The sequence below is a fragment of the Carassius auratus genome, chromosome 37, assembly GCF_003368295.1.
Source record: "Carassius auratus strain Wakin chromosome 37, ASM336829v1, whole genome shotgun sequence".
Taxonomy (NCBI): domain Eukaryota; kingdom Metazoa; phylum Chordata; class Actinopteri; order Cypriniformes; family Cyprinidae; genus Carassius; species Carassius auratus.
In genome coordinates this window covers 15,660,065-15,677,221 of record NC_039279.1, presented here as the reverse complement: position 1 = coordinate 15,677,221, position 17,157 = coordinate 15,660,065, and the positions used below count along the sequence as shown (strand labels likewise).

At 36.5% G+C, this 17,157-nt stretch overlaps 2 protein-coding genes across 4 annotated transcripts in view; both read left to right on the top strand.

Moving 5' to 3' along the window:
* LOC113056342 (cGMP-dependent protein kinase 1-like) overlaps positions 1–4,860 on the top strand; it is a 159,285-nt gene extending 154,425 nt beyond the window's left edge. For both annotated transcript variants that reach the window (XM_026223076.1, XM_026223075.1), the window contains exons 10-18: positions 55–151; positions 1,644–1,783; positions 1,892–1,981; positions 2,082–2,223; positions 2,493–2,656; positions 2,771–2,893; positions 3,144–3,206; positions 3,586–3,652; positions 4,081–4,860. In XM_026223076.1, the coding sequence (XP_026078861.1) occupies positions 55–151; positions 1,644–1,783; positions 1,892–1,981; positions 2,082–2,223; positions 2,493–2,656; positions 2,771–2,893; positions 3,144–3,206; positions 3,586–3,652; positions 4,081–4,179 (985 nt within the window). In that variant the 3' untranslated portion in view covers positions 4,180–4,860. The remainder of the gene's footprint in view (positions 1–54; positions 152–1,643; positions 1,784–1,891; positions 1,982–2,081; positions 2,224–2,492; positions 2,657–2,770; positions 2,894–3,143; positions 3,207–3,585; positions 3,653–4,080) is intronic.
* A 4,195-nt stretch (positions 4,861–9,055) lies between these two features.
* On the top strand, positions 9,056–10,600 carry LOC113056360 (dickkopf-related protein 1-like). 2 transcript variants are annotated; one of them, XM_026223106.1, is made up of 4 exons: positions 9,056–9,359; positions 9,449–9,590; positions 9,685–9,825; positions 9,978–10,600. In XM_026223106.1, the coding sequence occupies exons 1-4, from the start codon at positions 9,156–9,158 to the stop codon at positions 10,223–10,225; spliced, it is 735 nt and encodes a 244-aa protein (XP_026078891.1). In that variant the 5' UTR covers positions 9,056–9,155; the 3' UTR covers positions 10,226–10,600. The 2 variants fall into 2 exon arrangements, with proteins under 2 accessions (XP_026078891.1, XP_026078890.1); XM_026223105.1 differs by having other exon boundaries at positions 9,060–9,359; positions 9,446–9,590.
* Positions 10,601–17,157: the final 6,557 nt, after the last annotated feature.

The window sequence follows — 17,157 nt, the reverse complement described above, 5'->3', positions numbered from 1 at the left end:
ATACTCTATCCAAACCTCTAAGAAGTTTCCTTTTTTCCACTTCAAAAAATGCAGATACGAGGCAGAGAATGCCTTCTTCTCCAACCTGAAGCTGGTGGACTTCAACATCATCGACACTTTGGGAGTTGGAGGATTTGGAAGAGTTGAGCTGGTAGGATGAGCTACTTCCATATACATGCATTTCATGATATGTTTGCAAGTAAATTCATAAATAAATAAAAAATAAAAAAAACTTAAAATTCATCAGTCCCTTCCATAATTAATCACTAAAAGTTCATTTAAGTAAGAAAAGGTTTGCCCAAACTTGTTCCTGAAGGGCCACTGTCCTGCAGAGTTAAGTTCCAGCCCTAATTAAACACACCTGAACCAGCTAATCAAGGTCTTCAAACTCACAAAAAATTTCCAGGCAAGTGTATTGGAGCTGGTTGGAGCTAAACTCCACTGGATGCTGGCCCTCCAGGAGCAGGATTGGAAACCACTGCAGTTGTTGCGCTATTGATTTCTGGTATTATGCAATACCTCAATACAAAAACCTATGTCAACCAATGATAAGAATACATTTTACTAATCTAATGTACACTGTGCTGGATGCATGAGCAGCTCTCGTGTGTTCTACTGTGCTGAAGGACAGATCAGGTCTGAGAATGCTATAACTCTATTCAGGGTAACTTTCCACAACAGAGCTGATAGGGCAGACATCTGACTTGCTGCCATTCAAAGTTCAAGAAGACTAGTTTAATGGGTAGATAGATGGATATGCATTCTGGCTTCCCATTACATTATAACAACAGTAATGAACAACAGCAACAAAAAAGAAACATGGACAAACCAGTTACTCTTTGTAAGTGCCATATGCTCGAATATGACCAGTCATTTACGGTGTTATCTCCGGCTGTTGACAGCGCGCATGCGGAGGTGAGACCTGAACAGAACACGTTGCTATCTGTTTAAGCTAAACACATTGCCTCACCAGTTTATACATTAAAGAGCCAGAATACACAAATGAGAACCTGCGCATGCAGAGAGAAGATCCACATCTCAGAAAGTGCACAAAAACTGAGTTCTCTTTCAAGACTTGTGCTTGAATGGACAAATTCTTACAAAAATTATGTTAACATGACCATCTTGGTTAGTTTATAGAGTTAGTAATTGGAACCGTGACACCCCTAATAGATAGAAAGATAGATAGATGTTCCAGCAAAAATCATGAATGTATGACCATTTATGTTGAAAGAAGATGATGGAAACTTTGACGTAGAGAGGAAAGCAGAGATCCGCATTGCAGATCAGATTCTGTTGTAAAGGAAAGCCCAGTGATCTGGGTAGAGGATTCCCCTTTCCACTTGCCTATTTCTGGCACTGCGGCAACATAGTAAAAACAAGTGTCCTTTCACCGGGGCTGTGATACTGTATATGTCTGTAGTGCTATCCATTTGCTAGATAGCAACAAGATCGAATGAACATGCAAGTGCCTTCACAGAGACGCAATGTGAAGAATTCCTGCTTACTTGATCTATTTTGAGGACCCCTTTACGTTAATAGACCCTGACAGAAGTGCTTGTTTTTACAGCTACTTTCCATTGAAAATGTGCTTATTAGCACTTTCTCATTGTTCATTTTTTGTGTGCCTTCGGTGTCCACAGGTGCAGCTCAAGAGTGAAGAGACCAAAACATTTGCAATGAAGATTCTGAAGAAGCGTCACATCGTGGACACGCGGCAACAGGAGCACATCCGCTCTGAGAAACAGATCATGCAGGAGGCGCATTCAGACTTCATTGTAAGGTAGGTGCTCAAACCTCCCAAGAGTATCATTAGAGATCATATCCTAAATCTATCAAGGCAAATGAAAAATACATTGATGGACAAAATTGTGTGGTTGTGTTCCCCTAGGTTGTACAGGACTTTCAAAGACAGTAAATATCTGTACATGCTGATGGAGGCCTGTCTAGGCGGAGAGCTTTGGACCATACTTAGAGACAGGTAGCCAAATTGTTCCAGTGATGATGGCTGATTTTAATCACTCTAAATGATGGAAACTCTTCAAAATACTAGTGGTTTTCTTTTTCTTTTTTATTCACAGAGGATCATTTGAAGACTCAACTACACGGTTTTATACAGCCTGTGTGGTTGAAGCCTTTGCATACCTGCATTCCAAGGGAATAATTTACCGTGATTTAAAGCCAGAAAATCTCATTCTGGACCACAGAGGGTATGCCAAGCTTGTGAGTATACATCTCAAGCACTCTCTAATATGAGATGACACATTCTGAGGCTGGTAAAATTTGTTGTTAGTTGGTATCAAAGGGCAGGACTTCTCATCTAATATGCATCTTATTGGACTACAGCTTGCATTAGTTCGACATGAGTCATCAGTATATTTGGTCCATTTTGACCTTTTTTATTGTCAACTTTGGAATACAATAGTATGTTTAATGCTAAAGAAACAACAAAGGAGCAGTTTTGGTATGAATATGCTGTTTGTCTCTTGTAGGTAGACTTTGGCTTTGCCAAAAAGATTGGATTTGGAAAGAAAACGTGGACTTTCTGTGGAACGCCGGAGTATGTAGCCCCAGAGATCATACTGAATAAAGGACATGACATTTCAGCAGACTATTGGTCATTGGGAATTCTTATGTATGAACTCTTGACTGGAAGGTAAAACGTGTTTCCTATCATTGGGTTTGACAAGAAAAGCTCAAATGTTTTCAGTTTGTGTGTTAAGATTATTCTTTCTAGTTTTATAAAATCAAATGTTTATTTCTTGTTCAGCCCACCATTCTCAGGACCAGATCCAATGAAGACATATAATATAATTTTAAGAGGAATCGACATGATAGAATTTCCAAAGAAGATCACCAAAAATGCAGGCAATCTAATTAAAAAACTATGCAGGTGGGTACATTTTAATAGCCTTTAAATTCAATCTGTGCAGATTTATTGTTTAATATTGACACATAAATATACATTTCAGCCAAGTTTTAAATTAACTGAAATTTTATTTTGCTTTAACCTGTAACACATTTAAACATTAAGGTAAATGAAAAAAAAAACTTGCTGGATCTAGATTTATCGAAGGCATATTTGACAAAACAACTTTAGCTCCATAAATTAAATCTGTTATGAAATATACTGTTTCCCTCAGGGACAATCCATCTGAGAGGCTAGGAAACTTGAAAAATGGAGTCAAAGATATTCAAAAGCACAAGTGAGTACTGTAATATCATTGTTCTTTGGGGATTTTTGGAAAAACTGTGGTTTTTAAATCTGGAAAAGTGCTGAAATGTATGAGTATATATGTATATATATATATATATATATATATATATATATATATATATATATATATATATATATATATATATATATATAAATAAATTAGTAAGGTCAAGGAATTCCTAAAAAAAACTTGTCTTATTACACTGTGGTTAAGATTTGTTTTTCATTTTGATAACAACCCTGTTCTAAGTACAATTGTTTAAATCTATTCATTCCAAAGACTGAAATTTCAACTGAAAATACCACCCTACCCACCATTTAAATTCTGTTTCTATGAGACATGCTTTAATTATCTTTTTCCATCATAGATGGTTTGAAGGCTTTAACTGGGAAGGACTACGCAAAGGAACTCTCACCCCTCCAATTATTCCTGATGTAAGTATAAAAACATCTCAGTTTTAAACATGCTCCAATTTAATTCATTAATGTGAATTTGAATATGTTAAAGGAGGAGAAACTAAGAGATTTGCATTTGAAACATATTCAAGTATATTCAACATAAATACATTGTTAGTTAGGATAAACTAGAGTTTCAACTCCATAGTTTCTTCTTTTTCAAGATTAAATCTCAACCTTTTGATATGGTAATTTCACTTTTATTTTGATTAATTGTGCAGCAGGTCTATAAAATGAAAGTTTATTATAATTAAATATATATGAATTAAATACTAATTTATATTTGTTGGTATTTGAGACAATGAATAATGAATAAATGTGCAGGCTCAAATTGTGATTTTTACAGTTGTTTACAACATTTACTGCTCCGTCTAACATCCTATTTCCTCCATTCATGCACCTATTAGGTTGCAAGCTCGACTGACACCAGTAACTTTGATAGCTTTCCAGAGGACAATGAGGAACCTCCTCCAGATGACAATTCCGGCTGGGACACTGATTTCTAAAAATGAAACTTGTAACGTGCCCTGCCCTGGAGTGTCTCGTGTGGTTTGTCAGCGAAGAGAAGAATGGAAGACGTCTAGCCCAGCTCTGTGACACCAAGTTGCCTTCGCACATACTTCTGTCCTGCGATGCCATTGGGGCGTCTCAGCTTCCCGCTGCACCCCACAGCTACCGTGAACTGTCCTATTTAGAAGGACTGGAGTCCATATTTCCAACATGGCTTTAGAAATGGACTCAGACCGCCTCATGCTGGAACAGATGTCTTATAAATGACCCCTTTATTTTATTGTTTTTATTTTTTTGCTGTTTTATGTTTGACTGATTGCACGAGCAGTGGTTTCAGGTTTTAAGTCTGGGTCCTAAAAAGAGAATCATAAGTAGGGACCGTACTATAATCTGGAGTGAGTTTTGATAATGTTTCTAAGATGCATTTTAGGACGGAATTTAGTTTGTGGTTACTTCTGATAGTATGACAGTTTTGTATGAATATAGTTAATATATTTGGTACAGAAACACACCAGTGTCAAATACTTAAAAAGTTAAAAGGTATGGTACATATGATTAAATTAATTTCAATTTAGTAATTTTATGCATATTCCTCTTAAAGGAATATTTCAGCCCAAAAATAACAATTATTTTGGAATCATGTTGTTCCAAACATTTTAGAAAAAAAAAAATGTTATATTAAGCCAATGGGAAACGAAAAATATCTTCTTTTGTGTTCCACAGTAAAAAAATAAAGTCATACAGGTTTGGAACGACATGAGGGTGAGCAAATTACAACAATATTAACAATTGTGGGTGGACTACCCTTTCAAATTCTTATTTAAAATATTATTTTAAGGCTTATGAATATATTTTCTTTTTATAATTGGAAACATTTTTTTTAAGACAATGGAAATCTGCTCAAATAATGCACCACTAGAGGGCAGGCTTTTTTTTTCCTAAAATACACACTGTACTTCCCCAGTGGAAGGGCAAAGTCACAGGATCCCAGATAAAATGTGGGTAATGTGTTTATGAAGATACATAATGAGCTCTATTATTGATACCAGACATACATTCAGAATATTTTCTCCAGACTTTTTCACCAATAATATTCATAACTCTACTTGACTCATTTAAACAATGACGAGAAGACTGCCTGTAGCTTGAACACAAAGTGCTGTGTTGGAAAACCAATTATGTAATCTTATTTATTGTAGGACCAGGAGTATATATTTATGTATATATATATACAGTGGTAATATTTTTGTGATATTTGTAGAGATTTATTGTCAGAGTAAAACCAGTCCAGACCAGCTATTTTAGTTCTCTGTTATCTTTACTTTTCAAGATGGATTTTTTTTTTTTTGCTTACCATATATCTTTTGGCATTGTTGAAAGTGCCTTAACACAATGGCATCCAGAATTCACCCTGCTTGTTTTGATGCTGCACGACTAGGTCAGAAACCTCAAAATGTTCTTCTTAATCAGTTGTGGCTTTTTTAAGGTACAGAAATTTATATGCCATTTTCTTACAATAAAAGCATCTTTCAAAGTAATGTTTCTTCATAAAGCTTTCAGTGTTTGAAATTTGCACCTGCTGTTTTCATTGCATGTTGCGTTCATTAGCCTATTTTTATACTCAGAAGTTCAGAAAGTCCTACAAACAAGATTTGCTATCTTGTCCGACAAACAAGATGTAGCTCGAGGTGTTAGTACTATGAAGGGTCTGATTCATATCAGCTGGTGATAATGCTCTGTAAACATCCTCCCTCCCCTCTTCCCAACAGATAACACATAAGCTTGGTAGCTCTTCATTGCCAACACTGTGGCCCATAGACATCAAAAGATGTAAACCCAGGGGGTAGAGAAGACATCTTTGACCTCCAATTCACAGCTAAAGCCATCAGTCAATGGAACATCTACTAATTGGTGATTTTCAACCAATATATTAAGATTTAAATATATTTATTATGGCGAGCGGGGAAGACATTCAAATGAATTGTTCAAAATCAGTCATGTTAGACACAGTAATCACAATACTCTTCCTGAAAAAGAAAATGTACTAGAAATTAAGTTATGGTCATTTTAAAATAATGCACCAAGGAGAGACCTACCTAAGAGAGATTTTTCTCAAGTTAAATAAAGATCTGTTTTTACTCTTTATTTATATTCCTAAACCTATTACTACAATTTTGGGCTGGCTAGTTACAGTAAACCCCTTATCCAGCTTTAAACATGAAGTCTAACAAAGCATCAACAAAGAAACAAGTTTGTTTTGGAGAGTCATCAGAAGACATGCACCCTGCTTAGATACTGTCACATTGAAGGAGGACAGCAACTTACAAAAATAAACTACCTACCTTTGCATGCCATCTGCAGAATGCATAACAACACACCATTAGCCTACCACAATAGAGGGACTGTCGGAATCCTGCAGGATCATTTGAAAATTTAAAATAACACAATAAAATAAAATAAAAAAAACATTGCTTGGGTTGATATTATTTTACAAAAAGGAGTTCCAACTGAGCTAAACTAGAGATGCCCAATGCGTGAACAAATCGTTTGAGTCTGAGATTTTCCCAATTAATATATTTACAGTAGGCCTACAGTATACAAATCCAGTCTGAACGATTCATTTACGAATCACTGAATTAACTGAAAGACTCACTGAACCCAGAACCGCCTGATCTAGCTATTTGAACATGTAGGCCTATACGATAGAAATAAGAAAATAATGAACATTTAGGGTAAAAAGCCCCAAATGTTACAAGTAAAACACGTTTGGAACCACTGCAGTTTTATTCACATGCATAAACTGTTATTAATAACATTTTAACAAATTAAAAACACAATTAAAAAGTTTTTCCCCTAGGTAAGTAAAGGACACAGGGCTGAATGCAACCATAATATGGCTCTAACATTTTCATAACCTTAAGGCTGCAAAGAAATGAACTGTGGAACATTAAATTAAACCATTTTAGTAACACAACGCAATAATAAAAAAAGCTTAATACCTAATATGTCCCTACATAGTATTATGTACTATGTACATTTTGGAACATGCATGCCACATCAGGATTTCAAGTAATGAGGTAATTATCTCATATTGTAAAAGAATCACTAATTCGATGTTTTGAACCGGTTCTTTGAAAAGACCTGTTCAAAAGAACCGATTCTCTAATAAGTTTTTTTTTTTTTTTTTTTAAGCCATTGCAATAAACTGATAAAGGCACACCTGTAATTAATACATCAAGTTACTCTGCTTGGAAACTTAAAATCGCGGAGGTAGGCTAATTATTTTGTTAATGAATATTAGGCTACTAGTAGGCTATTTAAAACTTTGTCATTTATCGTTTTGCTGTTGCCATCTCCTTCAAATGTATTTTATAACCAATATTATATGTATAATTATTATTATTATTTGTTATTTTTATTCTGTAGTGAATAATAGGCTTAGGCCTACTCAGTGGTCACTCAGAAGCCCTGACCTGAATAAGCCGTCATCAGGAATTTTAAAACAGGATTACCTGGCATCCCACTTAATGAATCTGCTGAGTACAATGTCTACAAAAAGCCGCTAAAACCGAGCAAATGGACTGTTTGCGAAAATGCCAACGCTGTGGAAGTCTTATTAAGACACGGGCTTCAGTCCTGTTTGATCTGAGCTCATCAAAGGCTCCTTTACACACGCTTCATTTTACACCACTGTAGGCTTTCGATGTACAATTAAATCTAAGCCAATAGACAAAGGGATGGGGATGAACCCTGTCAATTCGCGTTTAATGAAGTGTAGGCTATTCGGTGTGTGTCATGTGGTCGTCTATTAGAACTGACCCATGTCAACAAGATCAAAGACATTGATTTGGGAGCTACCTCGGAGTATTGGCTAGACGGATATTTTGGAATTTCCATTCGCGCGTTTTATGTCCACCGATATGTCATATTATCATGATACTATTACTGTTCATTTAATGGAACAATTTTAGAGCAGACTTTTCAGAATGGAGTAGATAGCGACTGTAAATAAACACAAATTTAGTTCAAAAACTCTCAAATCTGTTAGTTAGGAGGTCACCAAGCTACTAAATAGACAAATAAATGTCTATCTTTTGATAAAGATAGGCTACATATGAACACATGGGTTGCTCACTTAATTTGGATAAAAATTGGATTTTTAGAAACGAGTTTATTCATGTAAAATTATTTTATTCTGTTCAAATCTTTATAATCAGATCAAAAGATAAACGACGTCATCTAAGAGCATCCCATCTTATCTCAGATTGTTAATCACTCACTGTTTGTTTAAAAGCACAGACTGAATGATAATTAATTCGGTAAACTTCTCACTTCTTCTTATTTGCATGTTCACTTTGATCTCTGCACAATCAAACGCATTTTTTAAAGGGCCCCCATCACGGTTATGACAATTTCTGCAAAAGCTATGCTGCATTTCTTACATGGAATATACAAACTTACTCTGAAAAAAAAAAAAAAAAAAAAAAAAACGTAAGTTACGAAAAATAATTATCGGGATAATTAATGTTTAAATGTCCGATGACTAATATCCAGAAGGGATTTTAATTATTTGATAACTATTTGAATAATCAAGAATTAAGAATAATAATAATAAAAACGGTAAATGTAGCTACTATACTACAAAATGTATAATACATAATATAGAAAACTAGAAAATTACTGAAACAATATTCAACATTTCTCGACTGATGTTTCTTTCCCATGCAATACGTATTACTGTGGTGGCTGTTTGATGGCAGCTCATGAAGACAGACAGACTGATAGACAGACCGCTCATGACACAACTCTTTGAAATTTCATCCAGCCCTTTGTTACTCTCAGCGAGGGGCGGGTGCGCAAACAGCTCCGCGCGCGTATAAATAAAGCGTCTTGGGCTCATGAGGAACTACAGAAGAGCTCCGCTCACCTCGGGAATACATCCTCCATCCTCCAAGGAATACCAGCCCTGAAGATGCTGAACTTTGCCATTTTCTCTACCGCATGCCTCATACTTGTGGTCTGTATCAAAGCGGCATCCGCCGGTTCTGTGGTGCTCAACTCCAACGCTATTAAGGTCGGTCCAGGTGTGGCGAGTCCCGCTTACCCGGTCAGCCCGAGTACGGATGAGACACCTGCGGACAGCGGCAGTCTGAACTTCGCCATTGATGCACTGCAGGTAAGAATTTAAACGAGCGCATGTTTTCTCAGACAGCTGCTTTGACTTTGTGGTCGTTCGACTAATAGTGTATTTCTAAACTCCAGCAGCCTTTAATCTGCGAGAGTGATGAGGAATGCGGTGGCGACGAGTTCTGCTTCCTGTCTCGCGGTGTCTGTCTCCAGTGCAAGAAGCGCAGGAAGCGCTGCATCCGGGATGCGATGTGCTGCCCTGGCAACCACTGCAACAACGGTAATGAAATACGAAGATTAAAAACCTTTTATCGTTAGCCTTAATCAAACAACAAGCAGTGTTCGCTAACATTTAAAACGTGTCTTCTTAATAGGAGTTTGTCTGCCAAATGATCCTGACATGATCCACCAGATTGGAATGGAAGAGTTTGTGTCCATCTCCCAAGAAAACTCAACTGTTGTGGTGCCACCAAAAGTTGCAACTCAAGATTCCCCACAAAACCAAATGCTAAAAGGTAAACAATGATTACAATATTCAATGATGCATGTGTAGAATAGCACATATTTTTGAAGCTCAAATCCTCTGTTGCCTCATAATGGTCATTCAAACCTAAAAAAAACATTTAAGTTGTGCACGGTATTCATGAGTGTTGTTTTGTTTTTAAAGGTCTGGAGGGAGAGAACTGCCTGAGATCATCAGACTGTATTGAGGGACTCTGCTGTGCCCGTCACTTTTGGTCCAAAATCTGCAAGCCTGTCCTAAAAGTAGGCCAGGTCTGCACAAAGCACAAGAGGAAAGGCACCCATGGCTTGGAGATATTCCAGCGTTGTGATTGTGCAGAAGGTCTGTCCTGCAGAACGCAAAGAGATGGCAGCAAGTCATCACGAAGTCTGCACACTTGCCAGAAACACTGAATGAATGTTCGAGGAATTTTCTTTCACAAAGCTCCCAGAGAAGTGAAAAAAGAAAGACTTGAGTCCACGAGTGACTGAGGAGAAGCTCGACTTGGAATGGGATACACTGTTTTTCCTCCATTTTCTTGTGTCAGCATTGCAGAGTTGATATAATTGTTTCTCAACGGAACTTAAATTTTGCAGTAAATTACTGTATTATACTGTAAATAATATAAGGCAGTTGGCACTTAATTCAGATATTTTTGTCAACCCTGAAAGAAGGTGCATCGGGTCTTTTGCTAGTCTTAAATCTTAAATGTGTATTCATCTAGTTTTACAGTCATACAGAGCTGATTTAAATGTCTATTTTATTCCAAATAAAGATGATATAAAGTATGCAATGTCTTAAATCATGCTTACATTAACAGAGAGTATATATTTCACTGTGGTAGTTTGTTATATCGTATGTAAAGAACATACAGGTGTGGTCGGAGCTGAGGGCTGGAATGCATTCACGTCTAGAAGTTTAATTAAGGTATTTAATAAGGTGTGTCCTTATTTAATAAGCCATTAGAAACCTTTCCACTACTTAAAAAAAAGGTAAAATTGTAAGTCATTGGGTGGTCATTATTTAACTGCATCTCGGAGGCTATTTTTACTTTTTATTACTTTGAAGTCACTTTGTGTAAAACCTGTTGAAACTTATCAAAGAGAACAAGGAGATTATAATGATCAGTGAAGGATCTATTATTTTAAAAATGTTTTTTCAGAGATCAATATACAAAATCTCGAGGAAAAACATGAAAGACCAATGTCACAACAGATAAAGAAAACAAAATAGCAGTAATGTAAACTAACCAGCCTTGGAACAGAGATTAAAAAGCCATGCATGTCTGATTGATCCAATGATTTCAAAAGCATTTATATAGACAGGTCACACATTACAAACAAGCATCTGTTTGAAGTCTGCTTGTGAATTCTGTCTGTCTCACTCTTTGAAGGTGAGAGGCTTTAATATGGTATAGCACATGGAGACTGGCTATAGTCACCTTTTCTTTAAAGTTCAATTATGCTTACAGATAGTGGCAGTGTTTAATGGCACAATGTTCACATAGCCGGTGCTTCGAGTGAATCATTATGGCACATATATTATACTTCAAGCAATTTACTGGCTTCTATACATGGTTAAATTATTATTATTAAACTCTTTTTATGTTTCAATGTTTGTCATTTTAACAGTTCAAACAGAACACAATGCTGCGATAGAGCAAATACCCTTCCTCTCAAAACACGCCCTCATTCAGAAAGTCCTTTTTCCGGGTATTGCTTCCTTTTGAATTTCTCCCAGCTGTAATTGGAAACTTTAATCTTTTACCTGGAGCTGTCAAGAGAGACAAAGCAGTAGGGTAAGCATTTCAAAGCACAGGATGTACAGTTTGCAATTATCCCTTTCCCATCCATGTGCTTCGGCTGGCATTGGAGTGGCTTTCTCCCAGCTTTTGTCAATACCGTCAACCGCTTGAAGACCACAAACATCTGTGGATGGATTCCCAAGTTGCACAATGGTGCAAAAGAAACCCAAACCTCCGCAGTCTTGCATACAGTAAAGCAGTTAAGTCTTGCAACAGGTCAAGGCCATTTGATCTTCTTCACTAAGGAATCAGGAGTCAATAAAGGATGTTTTAAAAGTTCAGGCAGAAATGATCTGCAAACATAAGTGTGAAAAGGTGGATTTCCCACTTTATTTTCCAACTAGATACAATAAAGCAGCAATACTGGGGCTTCTGAACATAGTAGTGTGAATGTTTGCAAACTGCCCCTAAAGCCTGGTTAACTTTGAAGTTGAGATCAGTCAACACTTCATGGCACATACTATTTTTCAACAAATAGTTAAGTAACTGGGGCTCACACGCTGAGTTACTTAAAAAGAACACATTAATGTGAAATGAGCATTTAACCTCGAAAGTATATGCTGTTGAAGGTAGTCTGGTTGTTTTCAATGACATTTGGCAAGATGAATGGGACGCATGGCTGTATATGTTGTAATATTTGATTTAACTTCTTTTTTTTTCTTCTAATCAATCACTGTATTTGATTTACTTATCTGAAGAGTTTGAGTAAAAGAGAAGGGACCAGATACATGTATATTTTTCATTGCCTTATTTAAATAAAATTAAAAAGAGAATTTCAATCAAAATGAGTTAATTTAGTTCTCATTTTAAAGCTCAGATCTCCTTAAACAGGATGCAGTGAGATGAAAGTATACAATTAAGGAAGCATTTTGAACATTAAAAGGTGTTTTTCACAGCTCTTTATTATAATATGCAGCATAAATGAATGACATTTGAGTAGTTGTCTTTAATTTTAAGGTTGTGTGTAATTACTAGTATGATCTTACCTACCTACCAGTCACTGATTTGATGTTTGCATCAAAGGGGAGAAAATACTGATGCGGTTATTAAAACTGAACATCCTGGAATATTATGAAAATAGCCTAATTGCATTACCTTTCCAAGAATTATTAAAATTCAGATATGTTGTATGATATTGTATTCAGTTTCATTTAGCATTTGTGAAATTATATACCCGAGTCTCTGCAATGTGCATAAATACAGAGATGTCTCTTCTGTGTCACATAGTAGAGGTTTGCTGGTCAGTGTTGGCTGTAGGATGGCTTGGAATGACCCTGTGCTGTTTAACTAGCTGACTGACTGCCATGCTTGCAAATAAAAGACAGCAAGATCCGACTGCAAGGATGGCAGGGATCACAGACATGAGCTCTTTAAGATGCATGGTTTTCAACAGCCTGAGAGAGTCCAAACCCAGACTTAGAGAATAATACGCCACCTCCTCTATGGGTCTGTTTACCTCGAATCAAAAGACTTGGATTGGAAGAGGGCAAGAAACAGTTAGTCAACAACTAGGTTTATATGAGAATTATAATATATCCCTTGTTACCTTTTATTACCGAGTTTCCAGAGGTATCTCAAGATGACAAACACCATATTTACAGTCAAATAGCTTTCTTTTCAACACTTTTAAAATGTTTGGCCTGAAGAAGACTTTTGGCCTGAAGAAACTCCCAGGCAAAATTCTGAGTTGCTTTGTTTAATGGAGAATTAGATGTTTAGATATTTCTCTTCAAAAATTATCCTCAATTTCTGACATACAGTAAGAGTATAGAGCAATAAAAAGATTAATTATAGTATAGTTCGGATAACTTTAGAATTTTGAAGATTTTGAGTAACATTTGAATTCATATTGAGCCCTTTGTCTTTTGATTGGAAAATGTGCAGTCTTGGCAAATTTGAGCGCAATTTGAGACATTGTTGAGATCTCTTCTGAAACTTTAGATGGGGCCTTTTTGAAATGTTTTAAATAGACCACAGCCATATGCAAAAGTAATGCTTTGGTTTGGATGCTTGGCAGAAAATTAATGCAACACTTGGGTTAGTTTAATGGTGAAAAATGTGTTAGCTTTCTAAGACATAATCTTGACACATTATCTGGTTGTTTATATCATCATTAAACTAAAAGGGCTTGTTATGTCATGGAACATCTGAGAATGGTCTGAATGCTCGCTCTCGTTTCACTCAGTTTGACAAGGTGATTTATGGACATCTTGGTCACTAACGCCTGTCGGCATATACATGATAAATATTTGTCATGTTTTGATGTCTTGTGGAAAAGTTATTTCCATTCGTGTTGATAAATGACTGACTCAGAAACAACAGAATTATGCCTTCAGAATATGATGTGAGAAAAAGACAAACAGCCTCTCATTTTTCACTCAAGAAACACTGAACAGATGCTGGAATGGCTTTATAAAGTTTCATGGCAAACATCACTCATGTACCTGTCATTTACAATTTTAGAAATCGCTAAATCTCTCAGTCACAGAAAAAAATACAAATTTATACTTCTCATAGTTTTGCAAAAAAAATAAAAATTAATTACTCCTATTTTTGTATTCGAATTAGTTACTACTTCTTATTTGTTTTTTGGAAGTATGTGATGAGAAATTATTCAGAGAAAATTTGTATAAAATAGTAAAATTTGAGTCATTGGTCCAATCTCTTTTGAAACTAAAGGTGACTTAGAGAGAATACTGGGATGTTTTTCTCTGGAATAAATTTTATGGATGCCATGTATGTCAGTACCATATATATTATTGCCAATGTATTAATATTTTATTTAACATTTATTTATTATTAAAGTAAACATTAATGCATCCATACATATACATTCAAAAGAGGAACCAACACCTTGTGTGCAACAGTGATTTTAAGTGATTACTGTGTAGTCTCCTATAGCAGCACTGTGCTGATGATGTGGCTGGCAATGAGCGTGTGGTTGTGTCATGTGGAGGACAGAGGCAACTTCTTTGCTGTCACCATGGTGCTGGGTGTCTGATTAGTGCAAAAGCTTCCACACCCACTCATAAAAAGTCACTATTGAGTATCAGTCCATTAGCAGAGGGGGAAAGGAAACATGCTGGTCTCCATTGTGTATTAAAGGCCACACCATAAAGTAATACAGAACTTGAACCCTTCGTTCCAAGTCTTCAGATTCAGAATTTGTACTTTATTTTTTTTTATAAATATAGTTCTGATATCACCAGAATAATCGGATCAATAGGAAGCAATTAAGTATTTAAATTTTTGAATCTGACTATATTTTCAATCAGATTCAAAAGTAGCTTGCATACATGCACAGTGTCAAGAATACATATGTTTACCAGTTTACCAGCCCTTTTATAATAAGATCTGATGTTTACATATGTTTTGCTTCTTATGAACATGCATATGTTTATTTACATCTTACAAACTTGTCAGTGGAAAAGACTGAATATTATCTAATTATTGGCTAAAAAAACTCATCTGACATTTACGTTTGTTACTTTATTTTAGACATTATGAACATTCTGATTGGTTTCATTTGGACTGACGAAAGTTAGCGGATGTAAACATACCTAATGATAAGTTTGGATCTGTCACACACATGGCACTAATCATATGATCCAGGTCACATTGGCAACATTTATGGGAGTTGTTTTTTTGTTTTTTTTTGTCAGTTATTGAGCTTGAGGATGTTTTGATTCTTTCACAAAAAAGACTGCTCTTTTGATCGTAAACTATTCCTTTAACACAGCAACTAAATATAGCCCACTAAATATTTTAAGGTGCTCCACATGCGATGCCCTTCTTATAAGGTTGGATCAGCGATTCCCCGAAGTGAAAATGCTGTCTTCCTCTTTGAGGTTTGTAGGTCACCCAGAGTTGAAGTCAGATAACTCTGCAGACCTCAACAGAGATTTACACAATCACTTCGGAAAAGAAAGGCATATCTCCTGTCTCCCTCTGAAAAGAGACAATGTCTTTCCACAGGAGCGCTCAGACCGCTGATCTTCATCATTAAAGACAATTATGTCACATTCACTTCTCCTCTCCCTGCTCTGAAGGGAAATAGCCAAAGCCAATTTAATGTTCCTCAATTGTCTCCTTTGTACTGCGTACAGTTTACTGAGCTTAATAGCAGAGACCGCTTCCCTTTGATAGTACCTCTTCCTCCGCCAAAACCCATAATGCCCCCATTTGTTTTACACAAAAGCCCAACTTAAACTACACAAAGAGGTGGTTACACAGAATCTCATTTGCCTAAGTGATTGCATCCACAAAAAAGGCTTGAATCTTTGATCTCAGTGAGGTGCAAATGTGTTGGCTTTACTCGGTTGTGTGTGGCACTGACCGAAACAATGGCGCCCCTAATTCGAGCTATTACCCCCACATTACTAGCTCTGCGTTTGCTCATTTTTGAAAGTGTTTAGGAGAAAAGAATACGTGTCAACGGGTGGACTTGAGTCCGACTGAGTCTGTCGAGTTTATCTGTGTCATCTGAGAGGAACAGTGGGCAGCCTTAATTTGGAGGGGCCACTTCAAAAAGAGCGGCTTTGGCTGCTGTCGAAAAGCAAACAACATTTAGCACCTCAGTGCCTAGTGCTAATGACAAACAAGCTGCTCGGATCCACATGAAAGAGGGGCATCCTTGGGTCTCCATCAATGACCTTTTCAAATACACTTCCTCCACACACAAAAGAGCCCGCCATCCATCTCCTCAGAGGAGCAACTGTGCTCCAACCCAGGCCTATTCACCGGTCCTCACTCTAAATATGAATGCAAGGATGGGGGAAAAGTTTTTCTTCTCAACTACACTTGAAACAAATACAATTAAAGAGAATGAGGGAGGGGTAGGTGTACATTACATGACTTCAAAGGCTCTCTCTCTTCCCCCATAGAGCTCGGGCAGTGTGCTTATTTTCAAGGTGCCTATTCATGTGTGCAGAATTAACCTCCCATTTTACAGTTGGCTGCCTTGTGAGAAAATACACACCAACACAAAGGCTAAGTATCATCAATTATATCATAAAACAACAGAGTGCCCTTACATAAAAGAGGATAAACTGCCGGATATTATTTTATTTGAGAGTTTTTATATCACGTAATTTCAAGATGACAGATGGTGACATTTATATTGAGTCACAAATCAGCGCCTTAAGAGAATGAGTGCTATTCATGGTGGTAATATAATCGCTGACATCATACTTTCTTGCATTACATATTTTAGCTCTATGTTACTTCCCAGATTTTTTGTCTTTACCCCCTCAGGCCCATTGGTAAGGGACAACAATATCAGTGGCTTTTCTTTAGAAAGCTGGTAAACATCTGCATATTCTCTTCTTACACACTGTTGATGGTTTATTGAAACAGGAAAGATTGTCATCTGCAGGGAAACAGTTTCACAGTTCAATTCACAGTAGTTAGTTAATTCTAGTCTAATCTTGATCTCTGATTCTGTATTGATTATGGCTTCTACAGGACTGCCTCTGTTTTCAAAGGAAATGAGATTGGCCTTTATTCCAAATGCATTGTTGCTTTTTTCCCTTCAGTCCATTG